Below are 10860 nucleotides of genomic sequence, written 5' to 3'. Positions count from 1 at the left end.
TCCTCCATCCTGTGAAAATTCCAGTCCCGCATCCTTCTATGCTCGGGACCCCCAGTCAATTCCTGGGTCAGGTGTCTCCTTACCTCTCCCGATTTACCGTGCTTAACCCTCATTCCTGCTTTTTGGGGTCTCCCAATGAATTGTCCTACCCCTCTCGTATTCTGGGTACCTCAGGGGTTTCTTCGCACACCCTGAGATCCTCACCCTACTTGCTGCGTACCAGGTCCTGGTATTTGTCCCAGTGGACTTCAATGAAATCATCCTCCTCCCTGAAACCCCTCACTCATGTGCCTGGGCCCCCAGGCCTCCTTCCATGCGTACCCCGGGGTCCTTTGAGCCCCTCCCCCTGCAGGCCCGCCGAGCCACCCGGCCCGTGGCCGCTGTTTACAAGGACACGCGCTTCCTGACAGTGACGCGAGCCGCCTCCTCCCCTTCCCCACGCTCGAAGAGGGGGGCGCGGGGGCCCGGCTTCGGCGACGGCCAATCGGAGCGCACTTCCGTGGCTGACTAGCGCGGTATAAAGGCGTGTGGCTCAGGCTGAGCGGCTGGGACCTTGAGAGCGGCCAGGCCAGCTTCGGAGCCAGCGGGGAGCTGGGAGCTGGGGGAAACGACGCCAGGAAAGCTATCGCGCCGGAGAGGGCGACGGGGGCTCGGGAAGCCTGACAGATCTTTTGCGCACAGCTGCCGGCTGGCTGCTCCCCGCCCGCGCCAGCCCCCGAGAACGCGCGACCAGGCACCCAGTCCGGCCACCGCAGCGGAGAGCGCGCCGCTCGCTGCAGCGAGGCCCGGGGCGGCCCCGCAGGGACCCTCCCCAGACCGCCTGGGCCGCCCGGATGTGCACTAAAATGGAACAGCCCTTCTACCACGACGACTCATACACAGCTACGGGATACGGCCGGGCCCCTGGTGGCCTCTCTCTACACGACTACAAACTCCTGAAACCGAGCCTGGCGGTCAACCTGGCCGACCCCTACCGGAGTCTCAAAGCGCCTGGGGCTCGGGGACCCGGCCCAGAGGGCGGCGGTGGCGGCAGCTACTTTTCTGGTCAGGGCTCGGACACCGGCGCGTCTCTCAAGCTCGCCTCTTCGGAGCTGGAACGCCTGATCGTCCCCAACAGCAACGGCGTGATCACGACGACGCCTACACCCCCGGGACAGTACTTTTACCCCCGCGGGGGTGGCAGCGGTGGAGGTGCGGGGGGCGCAGGGGGCGGCGTCACCGAGGAGCAGGAGGGCTTCGCCGACGGCTTTGTCAAAGCCCTGGACGATCTGCACAAGATGAACCACGTGACACCCCCCAACGTGTCCCTGGGCGCTAGCGGGGGGCCCCCGGCTGGGCCCGGGGGCGTCTACGCCGGCCCGGAGCCACCTCCCGTTTACACCAACCTCAGCAGCTACTCCCCAGCCTCTGCGTCCTCGGGAGGCGCCGGGGCTGCCGTCGGGACCGGGAGCTCATACCCGACGGCCACCATCAGCTACCTCCCACACGCGCCACCCTTCGCCGGTGGCCACCCGGCGCAGCTGGGCTTGGGCCGCAGCGCCTCCACCTTCAAGGAGGAACCGCAGACCGTGCCGGAGGCGCGCAGCCGGGACGCCACGCCGCCGGTGTCCCCCATCAACATGGAAGACCAAGAGCGCATCAAAGTGGAGCGCAAGCGGCTGCGGAACCGGCTGGCGGCCACCAAGTGCCGGAAGCGGAAGCTGGAGCGCATCGCGCGCCTGGAGGACAAGGTGAAGACGCTCAAGGCCGAGAACGCGGGGCTGTCGAGTACCGCCGGCCTCCTCCGGGAGCAGGTGGCCCAGCTCAAACAGAAGGTCATGACCCACGTCAGCAACGGCTGTCAGCTGCTGCTTGGGGTCAAGGGACACGCCTTCTGAGCGCCCCCTGTCCCCTTACGGACACCCCCTCGCTTGGACGGCTGGGCGCACGTCTCCCACTGGGGTCCAGGGAGCAGGCGGTGGGCACCCACCCTGGGACCTGGGGGCGCCGCAAACCACACTGAACTCCCGCCCTGCGCCCAGTCCTTCCACCTCGACGTTTACAAGCCCCCCCTTCCACATTTTTTTGTATGTTTTTTTTCTGCTGGAAACAGACTCGATTCATATTGAATATAATATATTTGTGTATTTAACAGGGAGGGGAGGAGGGGGCGATCGCGGCGGAGCTGGCCCCGCCGCCCGGTACTCAAGCCCGCGGGGACATTGGGAAGGGGACCCCCGCCCCCTGCCCTCCCCTCTCTGCAACGTACTGTGGAAAAGAAACACGCACTTAGTCTCTAAAGAGTTTATTTTAAGACGTGTTTGTGTTTGTGTGTGTGTTTGTTCTTTTTATTGAATCTATTTAAGTAAAAAAAAAAAAAATTTGTTCTTTATTAATTTCTGTTGTCTTTTTTTCCAAGCTGGGAGGGCGGAGGGAAAAAAAAGCACTGGTGTGCCCCCAGCTCAGTGCTGTTGGTGGCTCGGTCCTGTATGTGTCCCCCTCGTCGGCTCTGCGCAGGCATCTTGTGGTCCCAACCCGGGAGTCCCACCCTTCCCGCGTCCCCAGATCTCCAGGGTTGGATGGTTGGGGCGCGGGACGCAGTCCAGGGACACAGTAGCTGAAGGCAGGGCGCTGAGGGCGAGACGCGGAGCGCGCAGGCGCGGCCCCGCCCAGCAGTGCGCGCCGGGGCTTTCCCCGCTGACGCAGCGGAAGCGCTGCCCATACAAGGACCGATTCTGCCCAGTGACGCGACCGCGGTCTCTGGGCAGATTCCGGGAATCCCCTCCCCCGCTCTGCCGGGCAGGGCCGCAGCGCCGGGAAGGGGGCCGGGATTTTCCCGGGCAGGCGGCTGCCTGGGCACGGAAAGCCCCAGGCCTGGGTCCAGAGGGCCCGCAGTGGGCGGGCAGCGCTCCTGGGCCCCGGGAGCCACCTCTGTGCTACCTTCAAGACACTGGCGCCTGGGCCCCGCCGCGCCCACGCCCCCTCCGTCTGACCTGACCGGGGCAGAGGGTTGCTGCTGCTTCGGCGGCTTTGCCGACGCCCTCCCCTCTACCCCCACCCCCGCCAGGAAGGGCGGCGCCCGCCTGCCAGCTTCCCCTCCCGGGTGCCAGGCCAGGAGCGGGGCGACTGCCAGGTCTGGTCCTGCCGGGGCGGCTGCTCGGGCCGCGGGGCGCCGCCACCGCCCTCGCGCTGGGCTCCCTCCCGCGCAGCTGGGACACTTGGGGGTGGGGGTGCCGGTGCGGGTGCTGCTGGCACGCCTGGAGGGAGTCTGGCCGGCTCCGGGGCTGTAAGCCCCCAGAGCAGTGGAGAAAAACAGGTAGAGAAACTAGACAGGCAGTAGGGTAAGTGGAACAGACACTTCATCAATTCATTTGTGCAATACCTAGAACAACTAGACCCTGGAGACACAGCCTGGACCCCTCCAGACAAGACAATAAATAAACAAGCAAGCATGGTTCTTCAGAGGTGGTGGTAAGTGCTAGTAAGAGGGAAACCCCCCCCCCCCACACACACATACAGGTCAAGGTGGCAGTGATGGGGCAGAGAGGAAAGTTGCTTTGTAAAATGGAGTGGGAACATGGACCTTTAACGGGGCGACTTTTTCTTTTTTATGTTTTAGAGACGGGTCTTGCCCTGTTGCCCAGGTTGGAGTGCAGTGGTGCAATCAGAGCTAACTGCAGCCTAGACCTTCTGTGCTCAAGCAGTTCCTCCCACTTCAGCTTCCCAACTAGCTAGAACTACAGGCACATACCACTATGCCTGGCTAATTTTGTTTACTTTTGTAGAGATGGGGTCTGCTATGTTGCCCTGGCTGGTCTGGAACTCCTGGGTCAAGCAGTCCTCCCGCCTTGGCCTTTCAAAGCACTGGGATTCCAGGCGTGAGCCACCGGGCTTGTCTCTCAGTGACTTTTTCTTTTTTTTTTTTTTTTTTGAGACAGATTCTTGCTCTGTCTCCCAGACTGGAGTGCAGTGGTGTGCTCTTGGCTCACTGCAACCTCTGCCTTTTGGGTTCAAGCAATTCTCCTACCTTAGCCTCCCAAGTAGCTGGGATTATAGGTGCCTGCCACCATGCCCGGCTAATTTTGTATCTTTAGTAGAGACGGGGTTTTGGCACGTTTGCCAGGCTGGTTTTGAACTCTTGACCTGAGGTCATCTGCCAGCCTCGGCCTCCAAAGTGCTAGGATTACAGGTGTGAGCCATCGTGCGTGGCTGTGACTTTTCAACAGATTTGAAGAAGTGGGGTCCTGACAAAATCCTGGGTAATAACAGCATCAGAGGTAACAGGTTTTTTTTGTTTGTTTGTTTTTGAGATGGAGTCTCCCTCTGTCACCCAGGCTGGAGTGCAGTGGCTCGATTTCAGTTTACTGCAACCTCCACCCACAGGATTCAAGCGATTCTCCTGCCTCAGCCTCCCAAGTAGCTGGGTCTACAGGCGTGCATCATCATGCCAGGCTAATTTTTATTTTTATATTTTTAGTAGAGAGGGTTTAATCATGTTGGCCAGGCTGGTCTCAAACCCCTGACCTCAGGTGATCCGCCTGCCTTGGTCTCCCAAAGTGCTGGGATTACCAGCGTGAGCCATCCCGCTCAGCTGAGAGCAGCTCTTAAATGGCAAAATTTTTGTAGCCAGGTGAGCCTGTGAAAGAACAGCAGGAAGCCAGCATGTCTGTAATTTGAGTGAACCACAACAGGGCAGATATTTAGGGAGACTGAGCAGGGGCCTTGGGGAGGAGTGTAGATTAAATTCCAAGGGCGATGAGTGACCCTTAGAGAGTATTAGGTGGGTACCAGCATTAATAGTGGATCCATGGATTAAATGAGCATATTAGCCCTGTTCTGTAGGAGGAAATTGGGGCATAGAGTAACAAAACTACTTGCCTGAACGCACACAATATTTTTTTTTTTTTTTTTTTTTTTGAGACGGAGTCTCGCTCTGTCGCCCAGGCTGGAGTGCAGTGGCCGGATCTCAGCTCACTGCAAGCTCCGCCTCCCGGGTTCACGCCATTCTCCGGCCTCAGCCTCCCGAGTAGCTGGGACTACAGGCGCCCACCACCTTGCCCGGCTAGTTTTTTGTATTTTTAGTAGAGACGGGGTTTCACCGTGGTCTCGATCTCCTGACCTTGTGATCCGCCCGCCTCGGCCTCCCAAAGTGCTGGGATTACAGGCTTGAGCCACCGCGCCCAGCCATGCACACAATATTAAACGGCACCCCTGGGAACCCTGCCTTGCTGCTAATACCTGCCTCCTAGCCTAACTGCCACCCTCCCACCCCAGGGGCAGACAGGCAATCTTTCCAGCCTGGGGTGGGGCAGAGCTCACAGCAGGGACTCTGCACTCTGCACGTAGCTCAGGCTTTCATTCTTGGTTCTGCTCTTAAGACTGGGTCCCCACCCTCTTCCCCATAAGACTAGACTGGGCTGGGTTCCTTCCAGCTCGAGGAAGCCATCTTAGGAACTAGGAACTGGGCCCCACACAGGGGTCTCGGCCCCCAGCTTCACATAACTCATCACCTACAACTTTTACCACGTGCATAGTGATCTGGGTTTGCAGTCCTATTTTACTGTTGAAGAGACCCAGAGACGATCACAGCTCTTAAATGGTATTTGAACCCGGGCTGGCTGGTGACAAAATGTGGGCGCTGCCTTGTATGGCCAGATTTCTGGATGTAGGGCATCCTGGGATTTGCAAGGGACAGAGGCATGCCCTACTCCTCGGAAACCGACTTGAGCGCAAGGAGGAAAAGAGCAGGCACTGAGCATGTGATAAGACCGCCACCGTGTGGCGAAGATGAGCAACCACAGGGTCAGTTTCCCAAGCCTGAGCCTGGAGAAGGGAGGGTGTTGCAGGGGAGGACGAAAGGAGAGAGCACATCAACACAGATTTACACCTGTCCCTAATACTTTATTGGTCACCTCTAGGCCTGTGTGCGGCTAGGTGGGCTCGGGGGAGGGCATCACTATTCAGCTCCTAGGTGGAGGCATGAGAAGGCCTTGGCCTAGCCCTCCAGGGTCCCAGACTGTAGGGTTTGGAGGGGCAGGTCTGGCCTTTCCTGGGTCAGCACAGGGCACCCAGGTGGGGGCACAGGTGGACACCCAGCACAGGCACCTAGGTAGGGGCACAAGCTTACTATCCGTTGGCTAGCCTAATTGTGTTTGGAGAAATATTCCTTGCTGTCATCCACGTTGGGCTTAATCGTGTCACTGCCAGGCTTCCAGCCAGCGGGACAAACTGTGGGAAGACACAAGGATGCACATGAAAGCTACAGCCCCAGGTTCAAGGTGAAGCAAACAAGGGCCTGTGTTGCAGAAGAAAATGCTGTAAGTGGTTCAGGCCCAGGAATGTGGATATTAAGAGAAGCCCTCCAGCCGGGCGCTGTGGCTCACGCCTGTAATCCCAGCACTTTGGCGGGCGGATCACGAGGTCAGGAGACCGAGACCATCCTGGCTAACACAGTGAAACCCTGTCTCTACTAAAAATACAAAAAAAAAATTAGCCGGGCGTGGCGGCAGGTGCCTGTAGTCCCAGCTACTCAGGAGGCTGAGGCAGGAGAATGGCGTGAACCCGGGAGACGGAGCTTGCAGTGAACCGAGGTGGTGTCACTGCACTCCAGCCTGGGCGACAGAGCAAGACTCTGTCTCAAACAAAAAAAAAAAAAAAAAAAAAAAAAAAAAAAAGAGAAGCTCTCCAAGCCCAGTTCAGTATGTTTTCTTTTTTTTTTTTTTTTTTTTTTTTTGAGACAGAGTCTTGCTCTGTTGCCCAGGCTGAAGTACAGTGGCATGATCTCAGCTCATGCAACCTCTGCCTCCTGGGTTCAAGCGATTCTCGTGCCCCAGACTCCCAAGTAGCTGGAATTACAGGGGTGCACCACCATGCCTGGCTAATTTTTGTATTTTTGGTGGAGACCATGTTAGCCACGCTTGTCTTGAACTCCTGACCTCAAGTCATCTGCCTATCTTGGCCTCCCAAAGTGCTAGGATTACAGGTGTGAGCCACCATGCCCAGCCAAGTTCAGTATTTTCTCTTTTTCTTTTCTTTTTGAGACAGAGTCCTGTTCTGTCGCCCAGGCTGGAGTGCAGTGGTGTGATCTCGGCTCACTGCAACCTCCGCCTCCTGGGTTCAAACGATGATTCTGCCTCAGCCTCCTGAGTAGCTGGGACTACAAGTGCCCGCCACCACGCCCTGCTAATTTTTTGGTACTTTTAGTAGAGACAGGGTTTCACCGTATTGGTCAGGCGGATCTCAAACTCCTGACCTCAGGTGATCCACCCCCCTTGGCCTCCCAAAGTGCTAGGATTACAGGCGTGGGCCACTGCGCCTAGCCAAGTTCAGCATTTTTTAGTTGGTGTGCTTCCTACCCTTAATTCTTAAATTTCTTTTTGCCACCCACCTCTCCTTTTTCTTTTTTTTTTTTTTTTGAGACGGAGTTTCACTTCACTCTTCTTGCCCAGGCGGGTGTACAATGGCACGACCTCGGCTCACTGCAACTTCAGCCTCTCAGCTTCAAGTGATTCTCCTGCCTCAGCCTGCCAAGTAGCTGGGATTACAGGCATGTACCACCACGCCCGGCTAATTTTGTATTTTTAGTAGAGACGGGGTTCCTCCATGTTGGTCAAGCTGGTCTCGAACTCCCAACCTCAGGTGATCCACCCTCCTAGGCCTCCCAAAGTGCTGGGATTACAGGTGTGAGCCATGACATCTGGCCTCTTTTTTCTTTTTCTTTTCTTTTTTAAGAGATGGGTTATTCCTATGTTGCCTAGGCTGGACTCAAACTCCTAGGCTTAAGCAATCTTCTGCCTCACTCTCCAGAGTAGGTGGAACTACAGGCATGAGACAGCATCTTCCTGTCTTTTCGGCCCCTTTAACCCCATCTTTGTCCCTCTGCCCCACCCCTACAGGTTTTGTTATTGTTTTTTTTGTTTGTTTTTTGTTTTTTTTGAGATGGAGTCTCACACTGGGCCTGGGCTGGAGTGCAGTGGTGCGATCTCGGCTCACTGCAACCCCCTCCCGGGTTCAAGCAATCCTCCTGCATCAGCCTCCCAAGTAGCTGGGATTACAGGCACCCACCACCATGCCCAGTTAATTTTTTTGTATTTTTAGTACAGACGGGGTTTCACTATGTTGACCAGGCTGGTCTCAAACTCCTGACCTGTGATCCGCCCGCCTTGGCCTCCCAAAATGCTGCTGGGATTACAGGCGTGAGCCACTGTGCCCAGCCTGTTTGTTTTTTGAGACAAGGTCTTGCTGTGTCACCCAGGCTGGAGTGCAGTGGTACGATCATAGCTCACTGCAGCCTCGACCTCCCAGGCTCAAGCGATCCTCCGGCCTCAGCCTCCTGAGTAGCTGGGACTATAGGTATGCTTCACAAGCCAGGCTAATTGTTGCCCAAGCTGGAGTACAATGGTACGATCTCGGCTCACTGTAACCTCCGCCTCCCAGATTCAAGAGAACTCCTGCCTCAGTCTCTCAAGTAGCTGGGATTACACGCACATGCCACCATGCCCAGCTAATTTTTTTGTGTTTTTAGTAGAGACGGGGTTTCACCATGTTGGTCAGGCTGGTCTCGAACTCCTGACCTCAGGTGATCCACCCGTCACAGCCTCCCAAAGTGCTGGCATTACAGGCGTGAGCCACTGAGCCCAGCTCCTTTGTCCACCTTGGTTGAATGTCAGGGGTATTTGTCTCCTACCACACTAGAAACTTCCTGCAGACAAACCCCTGAACTGAATCTTCTTTGGGGCCCTAACACCCATCTGGACAGGTCAGAGGACAGGCAGTGAATGTTTGCCTGAGTGACAGAGGCACTGAGTATGTACCCATGTGTCATGTGTGTTTCTGCTCACCTTCTCCATGCTCGTCTGTGTACTGGAAGGCCTGGACCAGCCGCAGAGCCTCATCCACGGAGCGTCCCACAGGCAAATCATTAACAGTGATCTGGCGAAGGACACCCTTGCCATCGATGATAAATAGGCCCCTGAAGACATCAGGGTTCCCAGTAAGGAGCTGGGAGCTCCCACTGCCAGAGACAAGGAAGGGACTACCAACCACCCGCTGCTAGCCACAGGGCTGGGGGCAGAGAAGACATTGTACAGGAGTGGTTCCAGCTCCACAGGAATGGGGGGTCTCCATGAGCCGGGCTGAGGGTCCCACAGTACCTGTAGGCAATGCCTTCATCTGTTTTCAGCACGCCGTAATCCTCAGACAAGCGTCTGGTCACGTCAGCAAGCAGGGGGATGTTCAGGGGGCCCAAGCCTCCTTCCTTCCGGGGGGTGTTGATCCTGGGAGTAGAGGAGATAGAGTTGGGGCCTCAGGATGCCTGGTACAGCCGGGTCCTCACCCTGTGGGCCCAATGTGATAAGCACTGGAGGCCAAAGATAAGGGGCTTTAAAGTAGGCTGCTGGGAGCCTCACCCACCCCACCCTGGGTTGGGTACAAGGACTTCCCACAGCTGGGAAGACTAAGCTTGAGAGGCCACGCTCCAGCTAAGTGGCTTCACATGTGCTTGTAACTTGCAGCATCACCCAGGAGAGAGCCCGTGTTAAGAGTCCCCGTCACCCTCTAGCTGTGTCATGGGGTACAGCTCTTCACTTAGGTGAACCCGAGTTTCCATCTTTATGAAATAGGGCAGCACAGCCTCCCTCCTGGGAACTAGTAGATAGAGCAGATAAAGTTGCATCTGAGTTGCATCTGCAACTCTATGTGCCAAATAACTAGCTCAACTAGCTGCCAAATGCTAATTACTGCCATCCTTAAAAACTTGGGCGGCAATATTTCCATTATTTTCAAGATGGGGAAACGCAGGTTCCAGAGATTGAGCAATGGTCATGAAGCCACACAGCTCGGACCCGAGGGTGTGAGCTTAGCTGCAACCTCCTTCTCTGGCCCCTGCTCATACCAAGCCAGGTGGGTGAACTGAGAGTCCACCGAGACGCCCAGCACTTCGCAGCCCAGCTTGCGGAAGTCCTCGGCACGGTTGCTGAACGCGATGATCTCCGTGGGGCACACAAAAGTGAAGTCCAGAGGGTAGAAAAAGAGGACCACGTACTTCCCTGGGGAGGAGGGACCAAGAGGAGTTAGGGCCCAGCCTCTCTCATGCACGGCCCCGCTTCTGCTTCTACCTGGGTCCGCTCCGGGCTGCGCTCACCTTTGTAGTCCGACAGCTTCACCTCTTTGAAGGCGCCGTCAACCACGGCTGTGGCCTTGAAGTCAGGGGCTGGCTTTCCGATGCGCGCGTTACCGGAGGCCATGACTGAAAGCTGAGACCCCTGTCCGGTCAGTGCGCCCGGGAAGACCCTTTGTCCTCCCACCCCAAGGTCGCGCTGCGTGCTGGGCCCTGTGACTGAGTCAGCACGGCGGAGGCGACAGCACCAACCCTCACCCTCCCGGGTACCGGGTCTGCGAAGCCCAGAGGCTGCCGGAGACCCGCCCTCCTGACCAGAGCACGAGTGACCCAGCCACTGCCACTAGCACCCCACGAGCGAGTGGGCCGGAGCGCGGTGTCGCAAGCCCCAAGTCCAGAAGGAGACAGTGAGGCCCCCTCGAGCAGGGGGCGGGGAACAGGGCGATCGGGCCTGCACTGCAAGGCTGTGGCCTCGGTTTCCCCCGCAAGGACAAAGGAGGCCACTACAGCGGATGGAAAACAAAGGCGGCCAGCACTGAGGTCAGGATCCGGCCAAAGCAGCTTGAAGGGGGTCCTCCCGCCAGGTGCACTCTGTGTGTCTATACCTGCGTGGGCAAGGGCTAGACGCACGGACGATCACACGCGTGGACCCGCGTTCTCAGCGCCAAGTGAGCCCTGGGCCGCGAAGCCTTTTATGCCCGGCCGGAACCAAGACGTGCGCTGCGCAGGGGAGGGAGCAAACGAGCGGAGCGGTCGGGTCCACT

The 10860-nt window shown here is 57.4% G+C and overlaps 2 protein-coding genes across 3 annotated transcripts; one reads left to right on the top strand and one right to left on the bottom strand.

The window, feature by feature from the left end:
- The first annotated feature begins 525 nt into the window (after positions 1-525).
- Positions 526-2375, top strand: JUNB (JunB proto-oncogene, AP-1 transcription factor subunit). Its single transcript, XM_003914994.5, has one exon. The coding sequence runs from the start codon at positions 834-836 to the stop codon at positions 1875-1877; it is 1044 nt and encodes a 347-aa protein (XP_003915043.1). The 5' UTR covers positions 526-833; the 3' UTR covers positions 1878-2375.
- Positions 2376-5859: 3484 nt separating this feature from the next.
- PRDX2 (peroxiredoxin 2) lies at positions 5860-10837 on the bottom strand. Of its 2 annotated transcripts, none has more exons than XM_009193614.2 (6): positions 10702-10837; positions 10121-10232; positions 9872-10025; positions 9132-9254; positions 8820-8992; positions 5860-6207 (listed from the first exon to the last, which is right to left on the bottom strand). In XM_009193614.2, exons 2-6 carry the CDS (start codon positions 10221-10223, stop codon positions 6122-6124), a joined length of 639 nt encoding a protein of 212 aa, XP_009191878.1. In that variant the 5' UTR covers positions 10224-10232; positions 10702-10837; the 3' UTR covers positions 5860-6121. The 2 variants fall into 2 exon arrangements, with proteins under 2 accessions (XP_009191878.1, XP_003915044.1); XM_003914995.3 differs by having other exon boundaries at positions 8820-8950.
- Positions 10838-10860: the final 23 nt, after the last annotated feature.

The sequence above is a fragment of the Papio anubis genome, chromosome 20 (assembly GCF_008728515.1).
Source record: "Papio anubis isolate 15944 chromosome 20, Panubis1.0, whole genome shotgun sequence".
NCBI lineage: Eukaryota > Metazoa > Chordata > Mammalia > Primates > Cercopithecidae > Papio > Papio anubis.
Note: the sequence above shows the minus strand (reverse complement) of the source record. Positions and strands in the feature narration are given on the sequence as shown.

What these genes read in the sequence shown, in the direction of transcription:
- JUNB (XM_003914994.5), top strand. Translation starts at nt 834, where the DNA reads ATGTGCACTAAAATGGAACAGCCCTTCTACCACGACGACTCATACACA.
- PRDX2 (XM_009193614.2), bottom strand. Translation starts at nt 10,223, where the DNA reads ATGGCCTCCGGTAACGCGCGCATCGGAAAGCCAGCCCCTGACTTCAAG. An exon ending in GAAGCTGTCGGACTACAAAG is followed by an intron (nt 10,026 to 10,120) that starts GTGAGCGCAGCC and finishes CCTCCTCCCCAG; the next exon opens with GGAAGTACGTGGTCCTCTTT. An exon ending in GATGAAGGCATTGCCTACAG is followed by an intron (nt 8,993 to 9,131) that starts GTACTGTGGGAC and finishes TGTCTCTGGCAG; the next exon opens with TGGGAGCTCCCAGCTCCTTA.